Source organism: Aspergillus thermomutatus, assembly GCF_002237265.1.
Source record: "Aspergillus thermomutatus strain HMR AF 39 chromosome Unknown NODE_16, whole genome shotgun sequence".
Classification (NCBI taxonomy): domain Eukaryota; kingdom Fungi; phylum Ascomycota; class Eurotiomycetes; order Eurotiales; family Aspergillaceae; genus Aspergillus; species Aspergillus thermomutatus.
Genome location: NW_020798064.1, coordinates 126,413 through 147,249, shown reverse-complemented (window position 1 = coordinate 147,249; position 20,837 = coordinate 126,413). Strand labels below are relative to the sequence as shown.

The 20,837-nt window shown below is 49.3% G+C and overlaps 5 protein-coding genes across 5 annotated transcripts; 2 read left to right on the top strand and 3 right to left on the bottom strand.

Annotated features, from left to right (window-relative positions):
- Nucleotides 1-354: 354 nt before the first annotated feature.
- On the top strand, nucleotides 355-4,630 carry CDV56_109049 (uncharacterized protein; the record flags this gene model as incomplete). The annotated part of the gene is made up of 8 exons (XM_026762668.1): nucleotides 355-877; nucleotides 937-1,002; nucleotides 1,056-1,232; nucleotides 1,551-1,974; nucleotides 2,046-2,214; nucleotides 2,260-2,953; nucleotides 3,102-4,081; nucleotides 4,172-4,630. The coding sequence occupies 8 exons, from the start codon at nucleotides 355-357 to the stop codon at nucleotides 4,628-4,630; spliced, it is 3,492 nt and encodes a 1,163-aa protein (XP_026617884.1).
- A 618-nt stretch (nucleotides 4,631-5,248) lies between these two features.
- CDV56_109027 (uncharacterized protein) lies at nucleotides 5,249-6,161 on the bottom strand (the record flags this gene model as incomplete). Its single annotated transcript, XM_026762646.1, has 3 exons — nucleotides 5,249-5,732; nucleotides 5,806-6,069; nucleotides 6,142-6,161. 3 exons carry the CDS (start codon nucleotides 6,159-6,161, stop codon nucleotides 5,249-5,251), a joined length of 768 nt encoding a protein of 255 aa, XP_026617883.1.
- A 539-nt stretch (nucleotides 6,162-6,700) lies between these two features.
- CDV56_108941 (uncharacterized protein) lies at nucleotides 6,701-12,320 on the bottom strand (the record flags this gene model as incomplete). Its single annotated transcript, XM_026762560.1, has 9 exons — nucleotides 6,701-6,941; nucleotides 6,996-7,673; nucleotides 7,727-7,800; nucleotides 7,843-9,224; nucleotides 9,275-9,337; nucleotides 9,388-9,574; nucleotides 9,624-9,914; nucleotides 11,523-12,211; nucleotides 12,263-12,320. 9 exons carry the CDS (start codon nucleotides 12,318-12,320, stop codon nucleotides 6,701-6,703), a joined length of 3,663 nt encoding a protein of 1,220 aa, XP_026617882.1.
- Nucleotides 12,321-12,626: 306 nt separating this feature from the next.
- CDV56_108913 (uncharacterized protein) lies at nucleotides 12,627-14,248 on the bottom strand (the record flags this gene model as incomplete). The annotated part of the gene is made up of 4 exons (XM_026762532.1): nucleotides 12,627-13,405; nucleotides 13,462-13,476; nucleotides 13,545-14,165; nucleotides 14,227-14,248. The coding sequence occupies 4 exons, from the start codon at nucleotides 14,246-14,248 to the stop codon at nucleotides 12,627-12,629; spliced, it is 1,437 nt and encodes a 478-aa protein (XP_026617881.1).
- Nucleotides 14,249-17,860: 3,612 nt separating this feature from the next.
- On the top strand, nucleotides 17,861-18,942 carry CDV56_108844 (uncharacterized protein; the record flags this gene model as incomplete). The annotated part of the gene is made up of 3 exons (XM_026762463.1): nucleotides 17,861-18,179; nucleotides 18,264-18,532; nucleotides 18,598-18,942. 3 exons carry the CDS (start codon nucleotides 17,861-17,863, stop codon nucleotides 18,940-18,942), a joined length of 933 nt encoding a protein of 310 aa, XP_026617880.1.
- Between the last annotated feature and the right edge of the window lie 1,895 nt (nucleotides 18,943-20,837).

Here is a 20,837-nt window from a genome sequence, read left to right as displayed (position 1 = left end):
CCCTTCCCTTAGAGATGGCAGCCGCCGAGGCGATGCTGGACGAGAGGCATTCTGACTTACCCACCCGCCCAGGCGACGACAATTCCGGCGGGGGTTTACGGGACGACTTCCGCTGCCACCGTAGCGGCTCAGATGCGGCTTACCTTCAAGTGCATCTGTTTTGGACTCATGGTTGGAATTGGAGGGGGAGTCCCTAGTGCAGACAATGATATTCGACTCGGAGATGTCGTAGTCAGCAAACCAACGCGGGATTCAGGGGGAGTGATCCAATATGATTATGGAAAGACCGTGAGCGGCGGCCACTTTAAACGGACGGGGGTGTTGAACAAGCCCCCACCAGTGCTCCTGACAGCCATGTCAAGGCTACAAGCTGCACACATCACGGAGAAAAGTCGTATTCCTGACCTCATCGCAGACATGGCGATGCGACATCCACACATGAGGGAAAAGTTCACGCATGACAGGGGCAGAGCCGATCTCTTGTTTAAGGTCAAGTACGATCATACCCACTCTGCGACAACATGCGATCACTGTGATAGGCACCAGCTAGTTACCCGGGCACCACGGAATGGAAACGACCCTGTTATCCACTACGGACTGATCGCATCTGGTAACCAGGTCATCAAGGATGGTCGGACCAGAGACCGACTGGCCCGGGAACTGGGGATCCTGTGCTTTGAGATGGAGGCGGCCGGCCTGATGGACACGTTCCCATGCCTAGTGATTCGAGGCATCTGTGACTATGCCGATTCTCATAAGAATAACCAATGGCAGGAGTATGCAGCTGCGACCGCAGCTGCATACGCCAAGGAGCTTCTCTCCGTGGTACATGCCGTCCACGTCGCAGAGACACCTTCAGCTGTGTCGGTCACTGACGGTATGTGGGCTGTGCCCACCAGATTGTGAACTCGTCGTATCTGACTAAAAGGATGCCAGTCGTCCATAGCAGCAAGACCCTGTCCAAACCGCGAGGGTCATCAACTTGGTTGACCTGGCAAAACGGTGAGTGGGCAGGATCCTACTTTCTGCATCTCACACATACTAATCCATTGCAGATGATCTCGATGATGAAACGCTATTCAGGCGGATTTCAACCTACGAGCATGGGAAAGTTCACCGGCGACTTTCTCGCAAACGACTCATGGGGACAGCGCAGTGGTTCTTGGATCATTGCGACTTCAAGGTATGGCTGGTGGAGAAGAAATTCTCGATTCTGTGGTGTTCTGGGCAAAGTGAGCATCCCCTGAGAGGACTTGATGGCGATCACCACTGACCATCACTCTTGTTTAGTTGGCTCGGGTAAAATGATGATAGCGTCAGAATGCCTTCGCTCTTCACCTCCTGATAGATAGACTAATCGTACCATAGGACGGCAGCCATCGATGCAGCCAAATATTGATTGGCGGAACACTCTGCTCCAACTGTCTTCTTCTACTGTGAGAGTGACCGGCCTGATGAGCTCAATGGATCCTATATCCTTTCCAGTCTTATCAAACAACTATGCGAGCACCTCCTTGTAAAGAACAGAAGCTGCCCCAATGATGTGGCAGACGCGCTGAACCACTTTTTCGGGAAGAAGCGAGTGGTTCCCGACTTTGACGATTTGAAGGACGTTTTCATCCAGTTATTCTACCACGTCCCCGACGTAGTGTATATCATTGACGGACTCGATGCATTGAACCCGGATCATAGTAAAGACCTTTTCGAGGTCTTTAAGGTCTTGTTCTGCGGTCCAGGAACGCGACCAGGGTCACGAATACTCGTTCTCAGCAGGGAACAACTGCCTGGATACACAGGCATCCCCATGTTCATGGCAGGCATTCATCAAATTTCGACTACGTCTAACGTGATGCCAGATCTTCAGACCTACATTGATACGAGTGTCACCGATAAATCGATGAGTCGGAAGCTTACTGACAATTTACCCTTGTTGGATGAGGTGAAGCAGATCCTTCTGATGGAATCATCAGGAATGTATGAATCAAACCTTCCACGGCTCTCAGAGATGACTCATTTTGTATCCCACCGAAAGCTAATTGAATCAGGTTCCTTTGGGTCTATCTGCAGTTGGAGATTCTGTGGCAAGACTGTTTCACGGACAATGATATCCGGTCAGCGTTGCGAGATCTTCCGAGAGATCTGGAGGAGACCTACCGTCGCTGTGTCCGAAGAATCAACTTTACCAATCCTTATGCGCTGCGAGTCCTCCAGTGGGTGAGTTTTGCCGCGAGACCACTCCATATCGACTAATTAAAAGAGGCCGTAGCCTTTGATCTGCAGGACGTGGTATGGGACGCCGGAAAGATCCCCCGAGCGGATGTGGTGATTGGGTGCTGTGCAAATCTCGTGGCGGTCGATCCCTCTGATTATTGTGTTCGCTTTGCGCATCCCTCCGTCAAGACGTACTTGCAGAAGGATTCAGCAAGCTTTATTCCAGGATACCCGAAATCCGATAAGCAAGGCGAGCTCCAATGCGGAGAATTCTGTGTGGTGTATCTGTCATTCTCCAACTTCAACCTCCAACTGGTGAAGCCAGCCAACGAGACCGCAGCGGTAACAGTCCCGGATCCTAAGCTGCTCGCCGGCGAGGCATTGGCATCTCCCTTGGCTAGATTATTCTGGGGACGAGGGCCAGATCCCAAACGTCCCACACAATTACAATTTCGACAGATCCGGTCAGCCACTATTGCAGATCGTTCGCAATACAAATTTCTGGACTACGCAGCCGCCCACTGGACCTTGCAGACCAAGAAGATCACTTTCTTATCTCCACTTTGGGAGAGATTTAAGCAGATCTCGTTGTGTTTCAACGAAACCTGGAATTTCCACCCCTGGGTGGTCGGCGGCCGCTCACAATCCTCACGTCTACATGGCCTCTTCGGCTGGGCCGTCAAGGAAGGACACATCCCGTTGTTGGAGATGGGCGCTCGCTTCCGGCCGAGACATACGGGAGGTCTGTAACCTCCCATTGATCGATGAGCGGCTTCCTGCGCTTCACGTTGCATCAAAACTTGGGCTGGCCGACGTCGTCAGGCTCCTCCTACCCATCTGCCAATTGAACCTACAGAACGAAGAGGGATATACTGCGTTACACCATGCAGCTAGCAAGGGGCATCGAGACGTTGTGACCGTGCTTCTACTTTCAGAGAGCGCGAGAGTGGATCTCCCGTCCAAGACCCAAGTTACACCCCTCTGGCTGGCTGCCTGTCATGGCCACCGGCACGTCCTGCGGATCCTGGCCGAGAAGCAAGCCTATCTGGAGGCCAGAGAGAGTTCAACACGACGAACGCCGCTTTCACAGGCTGCTGGTAACGGGCACCACGCTGTTGTCGAGCTTCTCGTGGACAGGGGAGCGAAGCTAGAGTCAAAGGACGCCGGGGGTCGAACACCGTTATCTTGGGCCGTCCAGAATTGCCATCCGGACATGGTTGAGCTGTTACTTGAAAAAGGCGCTAACCCTGATTGTAAAGATGCAAGCAAGGAACAATTGCTGTTATGGGCGGCCCAGACTGGACATGCTGCGATCACAGGCTTGCTGGCCGCAAATCCCAAGACGAACCTCAACGCTACCGATGACGAGGGGCTAACTCCTTTATGGTGGGCTGTCGGGAATCAAAATTTGGTGATCGCGAAGATTCTTCTCGAGCGGGGGGCAAATCCGGAGGTCCGAGATGCTGCCAGCCAGACGCCTTTAATGTGGGCAGTGAGGAATATGCACGAGGGACTGACTAGAATACTGCTTGAGAAAGGTGCGGTTATTGATGCTAGAGATAAGTACGAAAGAACAGCATTTTTCTGGGCTGTGGAGAATAACCACGAAGGAATGGTCAGGTTACTGCTGGACTGGAGCGGCGATCACACGGGAAAGGAAAAGTTCATTGAGGATATTCTCTCATGGGCTGCACGAACACAGACTGACGACACGGTGAACCTATTCCCAGGCAAAGATAAAGACCTTAAGGACCAAACTCCACCGATGCCGACGCCGTTACTGTGGGCTGTAAGAGAAAGCTACGAGGGGCTAGCTCAGCGATTCATAGAGCGCGACACCACTATCAATCAGGAAGGCCTTCTCAGACAGGTAGCTTTTATGTGGTCTACAGGGTATGGGCAAAAGGCCCTACTTGAGCTGCTCCTTGGAAGGAGCAAAGATGTCTAATCCACCGATCAGTCGAACCGGTCCCTCCTATGGGCCGCGAAGAATGGCCATGCGCTTGCAGCCAAGCTGCTACTCAAGCAGGGCACAGACCTTGAGGCCAAGGATCCCTTTGGCAATACAGCACTTCTGTGGGCCGTCCGGGGAGGCCACATCACAATCACTCGGCTGTTGGTTGACCATGGTGCCGATATCCACGCGAGAACTGTTCACGGGGAGACACCACTATGGTGGGCTGCAAGGAATGGACATGAGATGCTTGTGGAATTGTTGCACGACAAAGGTGGAGATATTGAAGCCAAGGATAAGTTTGGCCTCACACCATTAGCTTGGGCGGTTGAGAATGGACACAGGCCAGTGGCCAAGTTATTGGTTGGCTGGGGCGCTGACATTCGGGCTTCTGATAAGGCCGGGCAAACACCACTCTCTAGGGCTGATGCCAGGGGAATGCGAAGTCTGTTACTCAGGGGATGAAGGTAAATAAATGGAAGACGTCATCAGGTTCACTTCTTGGATTCTTGCCCTGTTGCACGCTACTATGAAAAGCAAGTGTTTCTAGACCCCAATGGGCCAGGGGAACAAGGCTGTAACATCCCAGAAGAAAGCAACATAACACTGGCTAGCGTCCTCAGAATACAAGGACGTACGTCTCGTGTTTTACCAGTTATATCTAGTGATGGCTTGCTAGGTGTATGCTTCGAGACGGCAGCCAGACCCTGTTATTGAGGCGGTCTTTGGTGTAGCTCAGATGGACGGTAAGAAAGAAAGAATTGCGAGAACGAAAGGAATGTTTAAGGAGGCGTCACTGGTACCTTTGCAAACGAAGCATATCTTAGGGTGTAGAGGTAGCTGTATTGGTGCCAATCTAAATAGCGCATACCTACATTCTATCTACCACAAGAGCGTCAAATAGATAGACAGATAATCCACCGGCCACACAGTAGATAGATAGATGCGGTCTGTCTCTAGCTACATCTGCATTTCGTTCATATTAATAGATAGATTCTCCACCCTGCATCCTGCGCCGTGGGAGCAGATTCCCGTCGTTCCGTGGAAAGGACCAATTTGGATCGGATATAAACTTACTTAGAACTATACATCAATGCCGTACTTCTCGTAATCGAAGTGTTCCAGATTCGGTATGCTTTCAGTCCAGCCGTCATAAATTTCAATCATTCCCGTCCTCCCAGCCAACACATCCTTCTGCCGCGCTTGATACTCGGCCGCCACATCTGGATGCGGTACCCAAACAACCCTCATCCCAGCCCGTCGTCCAGCCTCTACCCCAGCCACGCTATCTTCAAAGACCAAACATTCGTTGGGCAAGATGGCTTTTCCGCCAGAATTCTCCCCAGAGTTCAACGCCTGCAACGCGACCAGATATATATCCGGCGCTGGCTTCCCTCGACCCTGTCGCACTCGTGGGTCATCACCCAGGACCCGCCTGTCAGGCCGGAAAAAGCCAAGCAGCCGTTTCGTTTCCGGCCTCGAAGTTTTCAATTCGTAGCTATGGCTCTTGGTGCTGGATGCCAGGGCCAGCTCGATCCTGTCCCCGGAAGAAGCACTGCGTGCACGGCTGAGGTTCGACAGAAGCTTCTCCGCGCCAGGCAGCGGTGTACAGCTCGGGAAATGCAGTCGCATTTGTTCACTCAGTTTCACGGGCGAATTGCTCGCGCGAGATGGGCAACTTGGCCCAGTTGTGGAACACGTCGCCGTTGGTCGAGTTTGGGACCCCCATGAGCTGGGCTCGAATCGATGGAGTAAAGGCAGGCCTGCCGTACTTTTCCAGAAGTCGGTTCGTGCATAGAGTGATTATGTCTTCGGAGTTGATGAGAAGCCCGTCCATGTCGAAAATGCAGGCGCGGATTGCGGGGAAGCTGGTGGCAGTCTCGTTAGCTTTGGGTTTTATGGTCCTACTCTCATGTTGATGATTATCATGCCGTGCTAAAGGGCATACACCGATGTCTCGGTTGGAAGGCACTTACTCTGTCTTAAGGGGAGCCATGGGTACTGGATGAAGGCCAACTTTGATCCGAAATGAGGGATGAGATCTGAGTTGGGATTCGGGTCGCGGAATCCAACTTGTATTGCTTAAATGGGCAATAGCTTTATTTAGCGTCCGTCCCCCAGTTCGGCCTAGCCTGGCCATGCCCGGTCGGGGATGGTATATCACCGTCAGCAGAAGGTGGCATGGCACGGTCTTATCCCAAGCCTTCTGAGTACATATCCGTCCCATGTAACCATGCAGTGACTGTGCGATAGCGCCGAGAGCATTACAATGACAGTTCCAAAAACAACCTACTAATGTGCAAGATACTCGTTCAGTTGAAGTCTTTTGTGGTTGGGCTCCTTGCCATTGTTTAATGCTAACGAGCGATATATAGAGATATTGTATTATTGTAGGAAAGCTTCTAGTCTGTGGATCTACTTCCTCGGATTGCAACTTGGTCCTGGTAGTCGTGACTCGAAGGACAAACTGAAACCACATCAGTCATGATCATCTTACTCGCATACTGGTAGCATACAAAGGAAAAAGGGGCCTCATCAACGAGCCCAAAAAGCAACAATTTCGTCAAAGTCTTCTGCCGTCAAGCTCTTCACATCTCGATCCTCCTTGGTAATCTCCTTCCTCAGGCGACAGGCAACTCGAAGAGCAATGGAAGCTTTTTGCATCTTGCCCGTCGCCTCGAACAATTTGCCCTTGAGGAAAGTGGTGCGAGCAATCTCGTTCTTGTGTGCGCTCGGATCAACAGACCAGATGTCCAGCGCCCCGTTGATCATAGCACTAAGAGAAGTCAGAGAAATGTCTAGCTCCTGAGGTAAAAATGGCAGCACTTACATCGCCTCTTCGCTCCGGCCTGAGCGGATAAGATGCTCGGCAAGCTTATGGGCGACATTTGCAGTGTAGAAATCTCTCTCACCCACCGTTGCGCGCATGTGGTGCCACGCTCTCTGGTGGTATTCAAAACTCTCATCCCATTGATTTTGCGCAGCGCGGAGGTTGCCAAGCGCATAAAGTATCAACCCAGTCCGGACGGATTCCCTATCATCCTTGCCCAAAGCCTTTTCTCTGCCCGCCAAACTGTCCAGAAGAAGCGTGTTGCACTCTTCAAGCTTGCCCTGCGCAAGAAGAGCCCAGCTCAGATTGGCCTCGCCCGACCGGGGAATGTAGTTGCCGAGGGCTTTTCGAATCCGCAGCGCCTCCTTGAGGTCGGCTTCACCTTCCTCGTATCGTCTATCCTGAATGCGTGAGATCCCTCGCTCTGCGTAGGCGAGGTATAGTCTCTCGTCTGCAGTGCCCAGTTGTTTGCAGATGTTGGAAACTAGATCGAGAGAACGTTCCTTGTGAATGCGGCTTGTTTCGAAATCGCTCGCATCCATGGCGATAGCTCCTAAGCAGAAATGAATATCTGCAAGTAGGGAATCCCGATCTGGGTGTGTGGAGGAGTCGCAGATACTGCGAGCAATTGAGAAGAAACCGTCAAATTGCTTTGTTCGTCCACGCTCTTTTTGATACCTGGTAATATTAGACAATCTAGCAAGGAAAAGGACTGAATATCGTATACGCACCATGCAGCCTCATTCAGTAGCTTTGCAAAAAGCAACCTGGTAGCCTCGGAGGGATCTGAAATGGCTGACCAGAGCTGATGTATCCTTAGAACGTGGGGTTAAATCGCCGCACAAACAGGCCACCTTCCAACATATAGCCTGCCGCCGCTTGATTTGGGCTGGGGTAGCTCTGGCTCCTTGGATGGCTTGGGCATAGCCGATGGCCAGTCAGCCCAAAGAATTCGGACGACTTTGTCAAACATGAACCGTCTCTTCGCAACATCCATTGTTGCCAAGATTACATCTTGCACAACACGGTGGACCGATATCTGCTGCTTTTGTTTATCTCTTTGGACCAGAGATGACTGCAAAAGATCAGATCGGGCCTCGATATAGCTACTCTTTTTGAACTGTGCGCCGTCGGAAAGCAGTTCCACCGATGCTTCCATCAACAAGTCTTCTCGAATGACATCTGGATCAAGAAATGAAATCAGCTCCAACAACTGTCGAGCTTGGGGCTTCAACTTCTCAAATGCCCAAACAGTGGAGAGAGAGTGACGGTATGTGACCAAACTGGTATCGAATTTTGTCTCGTAAAGACTGGCATGTTCTTCATGATCGGTATACAGCTCGAAGAACTCTGACAAGGTGAGGTCCTGGCGACGGATGATACCAGCCATCTGGGAGATAGCCAGAGGGACGCCACCAAGTGCATCGGAGATTTGCCGCGCTGTAGTGTCTTCTGGTTCGTTGGAAATGCTAGTGAGATGGTTGAAGAGACATAGGCTGTCTTGCTGTGAAAGTGGACCAAGATCCAGGCCTGAAGGTCTTCGCGTAAACATGCTTTTAGCCAATGGATCGCGGCTAGTGATAAGAATTGATCCACTGCCCTGGGGCCAGTAGTCCGCCAGGATCATTGGGTCGTCTGCGTTGTCGAATATAAGTAGCCAGGTCGCTTCTGACCTAGTTTGACCAGGTTGAGAAAGCTCATCCGACCCCGATAGATGCTTTCGGGGATTGGAGAGCCATCCTTTCACAATTTCCCTGCTGACAACCTGACTCTTGCACTCGGATGAATTTTCGAGTCCTAGTGCTAACGAGATTTGCTGGTAATGGTGGTCAAGTTTCGCAATCTCATCCGCCACGACCCAGAATACTGCATCAAAGCAAGCTTTGTGACGTCGGGAGAACTCGCGGGCTATTTCCGTCTTTCCTATCCCACCGAATCCGCAAAGCGCAAATTGTCGTAGAGCGGTGCCCGACGCTGTCACTATGTTCTGCGAAGGCAAGAGCTCGGCCGCAAGACGCTCCAAGATATCTTCGCGGCCGCAGAAATCCCCATTTGCCGAATGCATGTTGAGAAGGTAGCAGGGTAGATGAAGGGTTCTCCGAATCTCAGGTTTTGGTGTTGTAGGATATACCAACTCAAACCCTGAAAGAGATGTTCCTTCTGTTGCTCTGTTCGAAGGCCATTCGGTTGCCTTGTTCGAAGGCCATTCGGTAAGCTCCATTTGCTCAGCTAATTAACCTCAGTATGGTGACTTTTTGAAACACGGATCTTAGGCTTACCTTTGAGTGGTAGTTCGCTCATCGTGGGCGAGTAAGCGCTCATCGTTGCGTATTGATATTCCTCTGAAACCATTAGCACCATTTTGCAGCTTTCCGATACCTTCGTAACCTACGGTCCGCGAATCGAAGTGTAACAAGTTGCGCAGCGTTGTGCAAAGTCTCGTAGATAAACTTGTTGAGTTCAGGTAAGCCTTCGCCGCCAACGCTCCTGGTGAAAAGACATGTATCATGATGATTGAGATTGAGGCCAATGACTGTTTCCATTGGAGCATGAGTCGAACAAGCTTCACAGTTGACCAACTAGAATCCGAGTTAGCGCTCATAGCTCGACCAGGGGCTTGAGACTGACTTGTTGGTATTTCGGGCGCAATGGTGTTGAACTGTTTTTCGATTCTCTTAGTTCATAGACGGATAGTATGGGGGTACGGAACGAGATTCCTTCGAATCTATCTGCGAGGTCGAGCAAAATGGAGCCTTCTTGCTCGATAGTAGCGCTTGGAATCTTGAGGTTCCTACCAGTCGTTGCATCCAAGATGTCTCGAAACCTATTCCAGCTCGTGGTCTTGTCGCCATAGCGATGTGGGGTGCTTAGGAACATAACGCCAGCTACGGCGTTGGCAATTGGTCCATACCGAGGAAACTGTTTGTTAGCGACGCACAAAGCCTGTTTGACTACAATGCCCCCTAAGCTGTGGCAGACTATCAACATTGGCCTGTTGGTGGTCTAGAAAAAGTACATCAGCAAGCATGCCGATAGCTCCAAGGCAACGAATCTAGACCACTTCACCCACCAGATCTGGGTCTAATTTTGATCGTGTGTCACTTAAATGTTCGAGAAAGTCGTAACCTAGCATCAACATTGACTCCCACGAAGGCTTGGTGCCCGCAAATGGTGAAGGTAACTGCGTCCGTGGGGAGACCAGGTGCTCCCTCATATGACTTAGGCATCTGCCATGATGCGCGAAAGTCCCTGCAGAGCGCTGGACAAGCCGTAACCAGTCGTGTCTTGAACCGGTGCACATCTCGACATTCCCACTTCCTGTGGCGTAATGGAACCGGATGACTCGCTGATACATAACTGGCCTTTTATACAGGGGCGTCAGTAACTACAGACCTTTCTGTATGTGGCCTATGGCACTGTTCAAGAAGGACATTTCACCCCCCAGATTGACTGTCCGCCGCCAGTGGGCATTATTTGCCTTTTTTTCTCCGCAGACTCCATTCTTGGAATGACAATCTCGACAATGGCAAACTTGCACGCCAATCTCTATCCCAAATTAGCCATATCATCACATTGTAACCTGTTAAACCAGCTCCTCGGCGCCATGACTCCCTGTTGTGGGCTTGGCTACACCGATGAAGGTTCAAGAGACCAGTCTTGTCGCCAGTTATCTCCCAGATTAGATCCCCAGTCCAAGAAGGCCCTCTTTGATTTTCATTTTTCTGCGGACCTAGTAGTGGTTATTCCCCACTATTTGTCTGATCATTATAAGGCTTAGCTACAAATGAGCAGGGGACCAATTTATAACCCAGTGCACAAAGCGACGGTGCTGACTGTCGTCAAGCCTCCGACGCCACAGGAGGATTTATTATGATTATGATCTAGGTATTATTCATTGTGCCTCGCCTGCGAAATTGTCTCAATCACGTCACGCACTAACTTCGGGCTCCAGTACATTTGTTGCTCCATTACAGGCCCGTTTAGTAATTCGTTGTCAGACGGGGGCGCAACATAAGGATGCCTTTCCAAATATAGTCATTCTCGAAATCGGTTTGACCAACAAACATTGATGACTCTTTTCTTGCCCCACTGCCAAGGCCTTAGTCTGAAATTTTTCTTGAGTCGCCTACTTTTAAACGAGGGCTGCTGTAAGTTGCCAGGTTATAGACCATGAAATATACATAGTATTGTATATGTATTACAGTATGTAACTTTTTATCCTACTCAGTAATATAACTATGTATTTTTATTTTACCGTGTCAGGAGATCTTCTTAGAAGAAGATCGCATTGAACTGCTACAAACAGTTAGTAAAATAATCTACATTTAGAGTCGGTAGATTTTCAGAAGCTTCTGTATCAAGTCTCCACATAACTGCTGTGACTTGAACGTTTCCTCGAGCGGTGGACAGACCATCAACGGTTTTCACTGCCCCTTTTTATTGGACATTGCTCCACAACCCAGATGCAATCATGATAATGTAACTGCCAGCCTCTCGAAGCTATGTTTCTCATGGTCAACCTTGTACCACAGCGTCAGCCCCAGTGATTGCGACGATACTCATCTCATCGCATCCAGTCTGTTCAGCAGCAATCAAGAAGTCTTGAGCAGTGAGCTCCAGCCCTCGCTCACTTAAGAGATCCTCCCCTTCACCGAGTACTCCTCGGAATAAGGGTCCATTCATCCCTCCATTCAACTCCCAGACTTTCCCATCCTTCTGCACGAAGGCCAAGAAATGGTGTTGATTATCCTCTCGAGGTGAGGGGACATTCGAAGATCCACGCGATGCCGCATCCATGTGCGCCTCTTCAAGAAAACTGGAGTCATACAGCAACTGCGCTCGCTCTGTGGGCCCAAGAAGAATAGCTTGTTGACGGAGTGCGTCTATTGCCGTGCCGGGGCGCACATATCGACCACCTTCCAGGTTGAAGACTACGTGCAGGAGAGCCATCAGCCCACAAGCATGGCCGATAGTCTGTTTCATCCATATAACTGGTTCATTGGGACCTGAACCTTTGTACTCTGATATGGTTGGCTTAACTGCTGAGCGGGCAGCTTGATATATAGGCCGGTCCGCGAGGACAATAAGGGCGTGACAAGGTCGGAAATAGCACTCTTGAAGGAATGCTGGAGAGGTTGAGATAACGTCATGAAAGTCGAGATCCCATGAGATCTGGAGATTCTCACAGAGAAGTTTCAGGACATCAGGATTGTTCTCTGAGACATTTATCAGTCGTGCTCTTTACATAAAGGAGGATAAATTTGTACCGAGTGGGATGAAGGTCTTAATGCCATCAATGATTTCTGCCTGAGGCGGTGCAGGCATTTCGAAGGGATTATAACTTCTGTGGAGTTTAGTTCAATCAGAAGGAAATTGGTGGATGGGTGTCTGCCTTATGGAGAAAGATGGATCGTGGGCGGGGTAGCTCCTCTTCGTCTTACTGGCTTTCACCGCCCAATGCACGACCCCACCTGATGCACGATTTTGCTTCAAATCGCGAAAAATCACGTACTACGTATGTACTGCCCCTCAATGTAGATCATTTCGCTAGCTGTTTGGAGTAGTTAACGTAATGCGACATCCTTCTTTTGAGGAAACCTGTGGATGGACTAAAATAGACGTATGCATAAGTTAGATACTGTAATATAAATCAGACTGCTCAATGGCTTTGCGCGATTCCTCGATCGTGGCCTTGTTCATTGCCAGAGTTATGCCCCGAGTGCACATTTTTGACAAGTCGATGCAACGCACGTGGAGTTCTGCATAGTCTTCCAAAAGGCCTTTTGTTGTAAAGGCACTGTCGAAACTATTATATCCAACGTTTCTGACCGTCTCAGTTTCTGAGGTCTGCGGGCGTGCGCCCATGCCGCGACCCGACGGCCCAGCACTTTTTGGCAGCGGGCTTTCCGCTTTGACCGCATTCAGTCCTTGAGTGCTTCGCTCGGCCAACTTGCAGAGTGCACGAGTACTATCCTTCAGCTGCTGGGCATGTCGGTTGAGAATGTTGGAGAAGTATTGAAGAGTCCCCAACGCGTCAGCTGGAACTCCTTCGGCTATGGTGTTTATCTGGATTTGGATTCTGGACTCCATGAGATTCAAGAACTGAACTTCGGAGAAAGCCGCATGCGCAAACAACGGGATGCACATGAAAAGCGGATCCTGAGGCGCGCGACGGGCCAGATCGACAAGCGCGATCAATGAATCGTACTGCAAGGGAAGAACGGCCGTGCTTTGCTGAATCTCTGCTGAAGCATTCGAATCTGGATCTAGACGATTGGTGGTGGTTCGAAACGCCATCTTGGGATGATGTTGGAGGATGGGTAGTGGTGTAGCCTTGGATTCGATGTGACTTGTCCATGGCCCCGGAGGAGATTCTTCCAAGGGTCTACCTTGGTCCATCCAGGCAATGACTGAATGCGCATGTCAGCAGATAATTTTTCTCGTGGTATGTAGCATTGACTCTTACCAGCCCAGCCTCTATCTGTTTTCGTGATACAGAGTGAAATCCATTGTTCGATCACAGAGAAGCACGAGCACACAGTGGAGTACTCTCGCACGAGGGAGTCTCCGCAGCGGACTCTACTGGACCCCAGAGTTGTATCTTGTATGTCCCGAGCTCAGTTGATTGCTCTGACCGCTGCGACTGGAGATCTTGTCCGCCGAAATCATCGCGATGAAGAAGAGTGCTCACACAAAGTCGAAATATGTTATTTGAGGAACTGGCAAGTGATGGGAAACTGTATGAATGCCTGTCAATGCTCGCAGAAAGGAAATCCATATGTCGCCTGAAGAATTCTGGGTCGATGTTGTATTTGCTCCCAATGACCGACACCCATGATGGTGATATGAAGCCTCGTATGAAGACTAGTTGGCCCGGTCCTCCTGCTGGAACAGAGGTGGCAGCGGAAAAGGCTTCATGTTGCTCTTGACTGTATTGTTGCACATCCCACTTCCTCTCCCCGCTATTGTATACTACTACCAAATCGTGGGGCTGTTCGGCTCTGGAAGCGAAACGGATGGCATGGTCTTCCGGTTTCGCCGGGTTGAGAAGACTGCGATCTTGTAGCATCCATTCTGCAATGTCGACGTAATTGTTTCCCGGGAAGGCAGAGGTGCTCGAATATCTCCTTGAGAGCGAGATGATTGCTCGGGTGTAATTTTCAGGTGTAACTATCAAGACAAGAACCAGTTAGGTCATGGGTTGCGGGTAGACGATGGGATGAGTCCTTACGTGCCGACTTTCTGCGCTCCATGTCCTATCATGTACCATCAGCGGACTGGTAGCATACCTAGTAGTATGTAACACAAATGTCAGCGCGCTGACAGGTTGAGCAGAGCTGTTGGACAAAAGGATTATTACGGTAGAGGCTGGAACCACTGCACACTGCACACCATCGGCAAATCGGCCCTTTATCATGGCGAAGAGTGAGGCTGAGTCCTCATGCAAGTCAAGGATGAGGGTCATTGCGACTGTTGGCAGCATGACTGATCACCCCTTCTCACCTCATGGGTGTTCTCTTATATGCTAGGTTAGGGCCGCGGTTAGCGTGCGCGCGGTATGTATTGATTCGTCAAGCAAGGTAAGGGAGGTCGATGGAGGTTAATATTGATTGGGCCTCCTTCCAAGTGGTCAAGGGTACCTAGGGGTGCAAGTGAACGATGCCTTCCCAACCTATAATATTTTGGGGAGCGATTGGACAGCGGTTAAAGGACTGCATTTATAGGTGGTAGTTATTCTTATTAAAGTGCCGCAGCCAGCTCCTGCCAAGCATCTCGGCGGTAACACATGAGCTTTCACTGGCCTATTGGTCTTGTCACCTGTGGATTCTCCCAATACAACTTCTGACACGCAGTTTAGCTGGTCTTTGGCGTGAACAGGCTCTAGAATAATAGCATTGTGCTAGGTAGTAGTGATTCCGGAGAGTTAGGTGACTGTTCCAGAAAAAATCACTCCTGGTTAAAAAGACTAAACTCTCCCCCAAGTCACTGCATTCTAATCTTCCTCTAATTTTATGTAGTTCAGCTGTTCAGGTATGGCTTTAAGACCTAGTATTACCTAAAGAATTACCCCAATTTCTTCAAAGCAAGTCTGTGATGGATAATCAATCCACATTTAGTCTTAAGGACAACTGTCTTAATATAGGCCCCCTCTTATTACTCTATTATCTAAGTCCTTCTTAGGCAGGATTATGTTACAACATCAACACGCTGCACTTCTTCCAACCCAATCAGCAGATCCTCTTGCATCAGTCATGATGAATCATACCGGCAAAGGCCCGCTCCAGGTTCCTGGCTTTAACGATGTTCTTCTATATTTTGGATACCCCAGAGAATATCGATTTGCGCACGGGTTCGCAGATTGGTCGCAAAATCCAGGATTGGCGGCTCGCGAAGTCGCTATGCTGCGTTTCATGGAAGCTGTGACCAGGGAACCGGGATGGGAAAACGAAGTCACCAATTCAGCGGCACTGGATAATTGGCGCGCCAAAGCATTCTCCCAGTACAATCTCAGCCGACAGGCATGGGCCTGGTGCCAGCCCCAGTTGTAGGACAAGGTGTCGCATTTCCAGCGCGCCGGTTATGTGATGGTCTTTGATGCGGATTCAGGAGTCTGCAAATCGAATATCCTGGTCGCCTCCGACTTACTCAAGGATATACAAGAAGGATTTGAGCCCTTGTTATGCTCTACACCGACTGGCAGTAACCAGAAGCCTATTCAACAGCTGGTGGATCCTTCCATGTACCCACTCGTGTACGGCTCAACTCGAGTGCTCATGAATGGAGGAGCGGTTGACCTGGAATTAGAGAATTGGGAAGGAAACGACCATTACTAAACCTATCAAACTAACTGGGGAGCTATGTGAGATTAACTAGAAAGAGATGGTGCGGAAGTCGGATGACTGAAGATTGCTGGTCGACTGAATTTCAGTGGCTGCCATGTGAGATATTGTTTGAAGGTGATATGATGACACTTCACATCACTTTATACTCTAATAATATACACCTAAAGAACAGAGAGGCATACAGAGCAATTAAAGGATTGATAGGGACCACCATTGCGCCATGGAATGAAATGTGTATCCTGGGAAGCCAAAGGCGAATGCTGATTCTGATTCGCACGTACAACTATGTGGAAGAAAATAAAGAGAAGCTGAGCTGGTTTGCTCGCACCTGATACTGAAATCAGGCGACCTCAGTCAAAATGCAGTCGGCGATGAGGAATGGAACGAGATTTGTTCCAAGGTCAAAGAATACCTAAGTCTTCCTGAATACCCCAGGGAATATCGATTCCATGATGAGCCTGATTACGACCTTCTGACCAGTATGGCACTGGAAGACCGGTAATCCCCAGATAAAGTAATTAACCTCGTGCTGGATAAGTGGATTTGGTGGTACGTCTTCCACTATCCAGAGTCAGGTATTTCTTTTACCTACTCCGACTGGAAAGCTATAACATCAGCGGTGCAATATATCCTTCGAGCAGGAAGCATTCATTGATGATAATTCTTTCAATGTCGATAATGAAATTCTCTTTAATGAGGTTAGGGGTATCTGAGGAACCCTGGCGGTTTCCACAGGCACTGCAGACTCTGGGTGCCATCTCAATCTCATCCGGATAATTCCTGGCGTGACAAAATATCTTGAGGTCTAAAGCTGAACTGTTCAGCTTAGAAGATCTTTCTCACCCAGGATATCTACGCTTCGTTACTCTGTGGTTGGTTGACCCCCATTGCTGGATCTGTTCCACGAGGAATGTTCCTCCACAGCAACGCGACTGGGCTGCAACTCCTTCTGTGCACTCAACAGAGAACAATGTTGGAACTTTCATGACCTCAGAAAAGGTGCAAGAAGTGCGAGAGAGGACGAAAGCTGAGAGAAAGTCTGCTGTAGAGAAGCTCAATGAGTGTGGTATTAGTGTTTATGATTATGTTGCATATTATCATGAACTTATCTGGCCACTATGAAACTACTCAGCGCTCTTTTTATTGTTACATAGCTGAGCAGTCTTATTTTCTTTTTGTCTTTGACTTTGCCTCTTTCCTTGCCCTTTGCTCTAGTTTTCAAAATCTGTCACATTAATGTCATTCCTACAATAATTAGTAAAGCTTTCAGCAAGATAACAAACTGGACTGACGGCAATGCTGTCTTTGCAGCCTCGAACCTCATTATTGTATTATTTTTTGTCCTTCCCGCTCGTTGTGCAAACACCACAGCTCAACACCAGCCTTGAAAACCAGTATCACATCTTCCGCATTTCGCGTGGCTCCGTGTCTGTTTTGCTGGAGTTCTTCGGCCATTTTTTCGCGGGGGCCTTAGGCCGCTGACACGGAGGAAGGATGTCGCAAAAAGCCTTTCAGGACGATATACTGAAGCTGTTCGGTCATTGCGGGACATCAATTCCTCTTTCATAGCGAAAGGTGGGCAGAACAGCGCCTGAAGAGACATACAATGTTGGTATTGACTATCTTACCTCTTCCTACTTAATAGTACAGAATAGCGGCGAGGCAACGGTGACCATCTTCCTGTGGATCTTGAGCACACCAGAGGAGTTTATTCAGGCAATGGAGATGCGGCAGTCGTTTGCTCTGATCATACTGGCACATTGCACCGTCGCTCTTCATCATTTTCGCTACTTCTGGCGACTTGGTCTGTGTGGGTCAATGGCTATTTCTGCGGCGCAGTCACTTGCAGCACTTAGTCTGGCACTGCCACCACCATCACAACCACAGGGTATCCTGACTCGGACCAAAGTTGGAGACTACCCCTGAGAACATATATTCCGTGACTTTCCCATGCACACTTGTAAATTCCAGATGTATTGCTGCCACTGGACAAGTGAACCCCTCTGCAACTCGGAATCCGGCATGAAATCTGCACCGCAACCAGCGACTATCCATGATGTGGACGAGGACGACAATATCATCTTGCATAGCAAAAGATCAGCAATCCGAGTGATGAAGGGGACATCAAAGTCGCCTCCCAGAAGCCACAGCAGGATCAACTCGAGGACGCCGCAGAAATGCATTTTTGGCAAGTCTGTCTGCAGAGGCCCTATTGGAAAGATGGTGAAGGAATACAGTCTTAATCTGAATCATCCCCTCACAATATTCACCCGAAGCCAGGATCAAAGCCGTGAGCGCAACGAGATTCCGGGGTACCGTTTCAGGAAAGTATTCTTTACTGGTGGGAAAGTCCTAAGGCCTATTAACTCGGTCATCGCGCCGTGAGTGGTTAAGCAGCGGGGACTGACCATACTGCACATACCAGACGAGACAGAAATTCTTAACCCGGATGCGACTTACGACAGGGGCCGGTACGTTAGATTGACTGCTTTCATTCCCGAGAGAGAGAAAACCCACCCCGACCCCAGGATCTATGTGGAACAGCGGGTTTACCAGGACAACCGGGAGATGATTATGGTCCACGAATTGATTTTCGGTGGCGCGATCCAAGTTGGGACTGAGTACGTATTCCCAGCATGTGGTGACGAAGACATCCACCTGGGGAAACGCGACCTGAGGCTTACCATTCAATCTGTAAGTGTGGGATTTTATTTGCTTCAGTAACATTAGTGAATCAATCAAACCATGCTCAAACCCAGATTAAGCTGCAGCAGGATACCTTCGACAACTACATGCATCGCGCAAAATATTACGGCTACGACCGCAAAGATCATGTTTTCGTCAGCCAGTACTCACTGTCTAATGGGTTAATCTACACCATACGAAGGCTCGGCAGTGGTGAAGAGTCTCCATACAAGGTCTTTCTTGAAGCTGCTGATCTTCAGACCCTCGTTGACGCAAAGTGCAAGATGCGACATGCTATTGATGCTGTACCGGGCGAAGGGATTGAACTACTTAAACTGCGTTTCCCGGGATATGGAGAATATACTGAAGACAAAATGGATATCGGTGATCTCGATCTTCGGATTCTTTATAAGCCTTGATAGTATCATGTACTGACCATGTGTGGAGAAAACACAACTGCTCTACTCCAACCTGCTCAACTACAACATATGTCAAGAGAACACCTTTTAGTGTTGTTCTATCATTTTGACAGCATGTCATTATCTGGTATATTGGTAGTACGTGGTAAAGAGCAGTCTTCGAATCGGAGGATCCTTCCATATCAGCTTTTTCATAGAGCCTGGCACCATTGCTGCAGTGCTATATCCCAATATCCATCCATAGACCTCGGTAGAGCCCACCCATGGGCGGGCCCCCCTATCCATAGACTCGTATACGGGACCAAATAACTATCCAGATCCTCTAAGTTGCTGCGCTTAGGAAGTCCAGGCAGTTCCCTTGGGTGTCAGAAATTTTCCACCCGACGGTAAAGGAAAGCATTCCGTTAAAGGCGCAAACACCCTGTGTGGGAACGACGCCTTACTCACCTACTCCGCTGAGTACCTCTGGCATCAAAGAATTTCAGTACTGAATTGATAAAAAAGCATCAAAAACATACAACAGCGGGGATTCGCTGGTGGTCACCCACCCAACTACTAACCGGCCGGCGTGTGGCTTAAGTACGGCTGAGCGGACGGGAAGCCCTGTTCTCCACACCCTATGGTCGTATGTGCTAGACAAGTCTAGAGACGAAACTATTCAGCAGATATCAATAGTCATTCGCACTATCCTAATATCCTCCTGATGACGGGCTACCATCCCTTCCTTTTTAAGAGGAGTGTTAGCAGGAGAGGAATGCCTACAGCTGGCTACGGTGCATTGGCTCAGGCTTGTAACACTTAGAATATAGGATGTCACTGTACAGCTTCTTCAGTCAGTTGTGGAAGCGGTACCTACTGCAGATGGTTCCAATATCTCTATACAGTTTGACGAACCGTGACTGCTCATAATTTCTTAGGCACTGCGTCTTACGGCTCTAAACTCGTACTCCTTAATTACTGTCTGGAGAGTTCGTGCAAAAGGGATTGATAGTCGTGGATCGCTTTAGAGGGCCCGCTGTGCTACAGACAGGGCAGGAGGCGGACAGTCCTTGTCTCCAATCTCCGTCGAGTATGACCCTCTCTAGCACTCAAATCTCTCATCGTGCAGGACATTATTCTCACATAGAGCTAACAATTCACCCCAATCTCTTCAAGTTGGGGACGCTGCCTCTGTCTGATTGCATTGGATCCAGAGTCCACTACAATACACTTCCATCACCCTCAACCATCACCATCAACGCCAAACAGTATAGCTTCCACAACCACTAGCAACGGAGGCAGACAGAGTATGGTGAAGACGGACACAACTGAAGCGGCCGTCTTCCGAATATTGCGGGAAGCCGGACGCCAGCCAGTGGATATAGCGTAAGGATCTATGGGTGTGTTGGCGGCACAGCGAAGGGTTATTATGTGTCCAACCCGACATCATTGATATTAGCAGTCACCAACAACCTATATTACCGCAAACAAATCCTGAGAAGGATGATGAACCAGGAATTTAACTATAAGAAACAGATCAGCCTTATGTCTCAGGGATGCGAAGGACTGTGACTGTGACCGATGATGTTAGATTGGTTAGGGAGACTAGGTTGATGAGGGACAGTTGAGGATATTGGAGGGGAAGATTGGCCTGTACCGACTGAGGGATTACAAGAAGATGAGTGTCAATGGGCGCGTGATGGATGTTGACGCTTTATGCGCCTACAAAATGATAATTTCATGTCATAGCTTTTCTACCTTCGCAAATACTCACCTACTACTCATAGCTATTGAACGCCAGCCGGAGCAAGATACTGTTATGTGATTTATTCTCACAGATAGGGATTCTCTTCCAGCATACCCTATATCTGTCATGTAGCTAGTAGTGACCCTCCTATTTAACGTGTGCAAGTAAC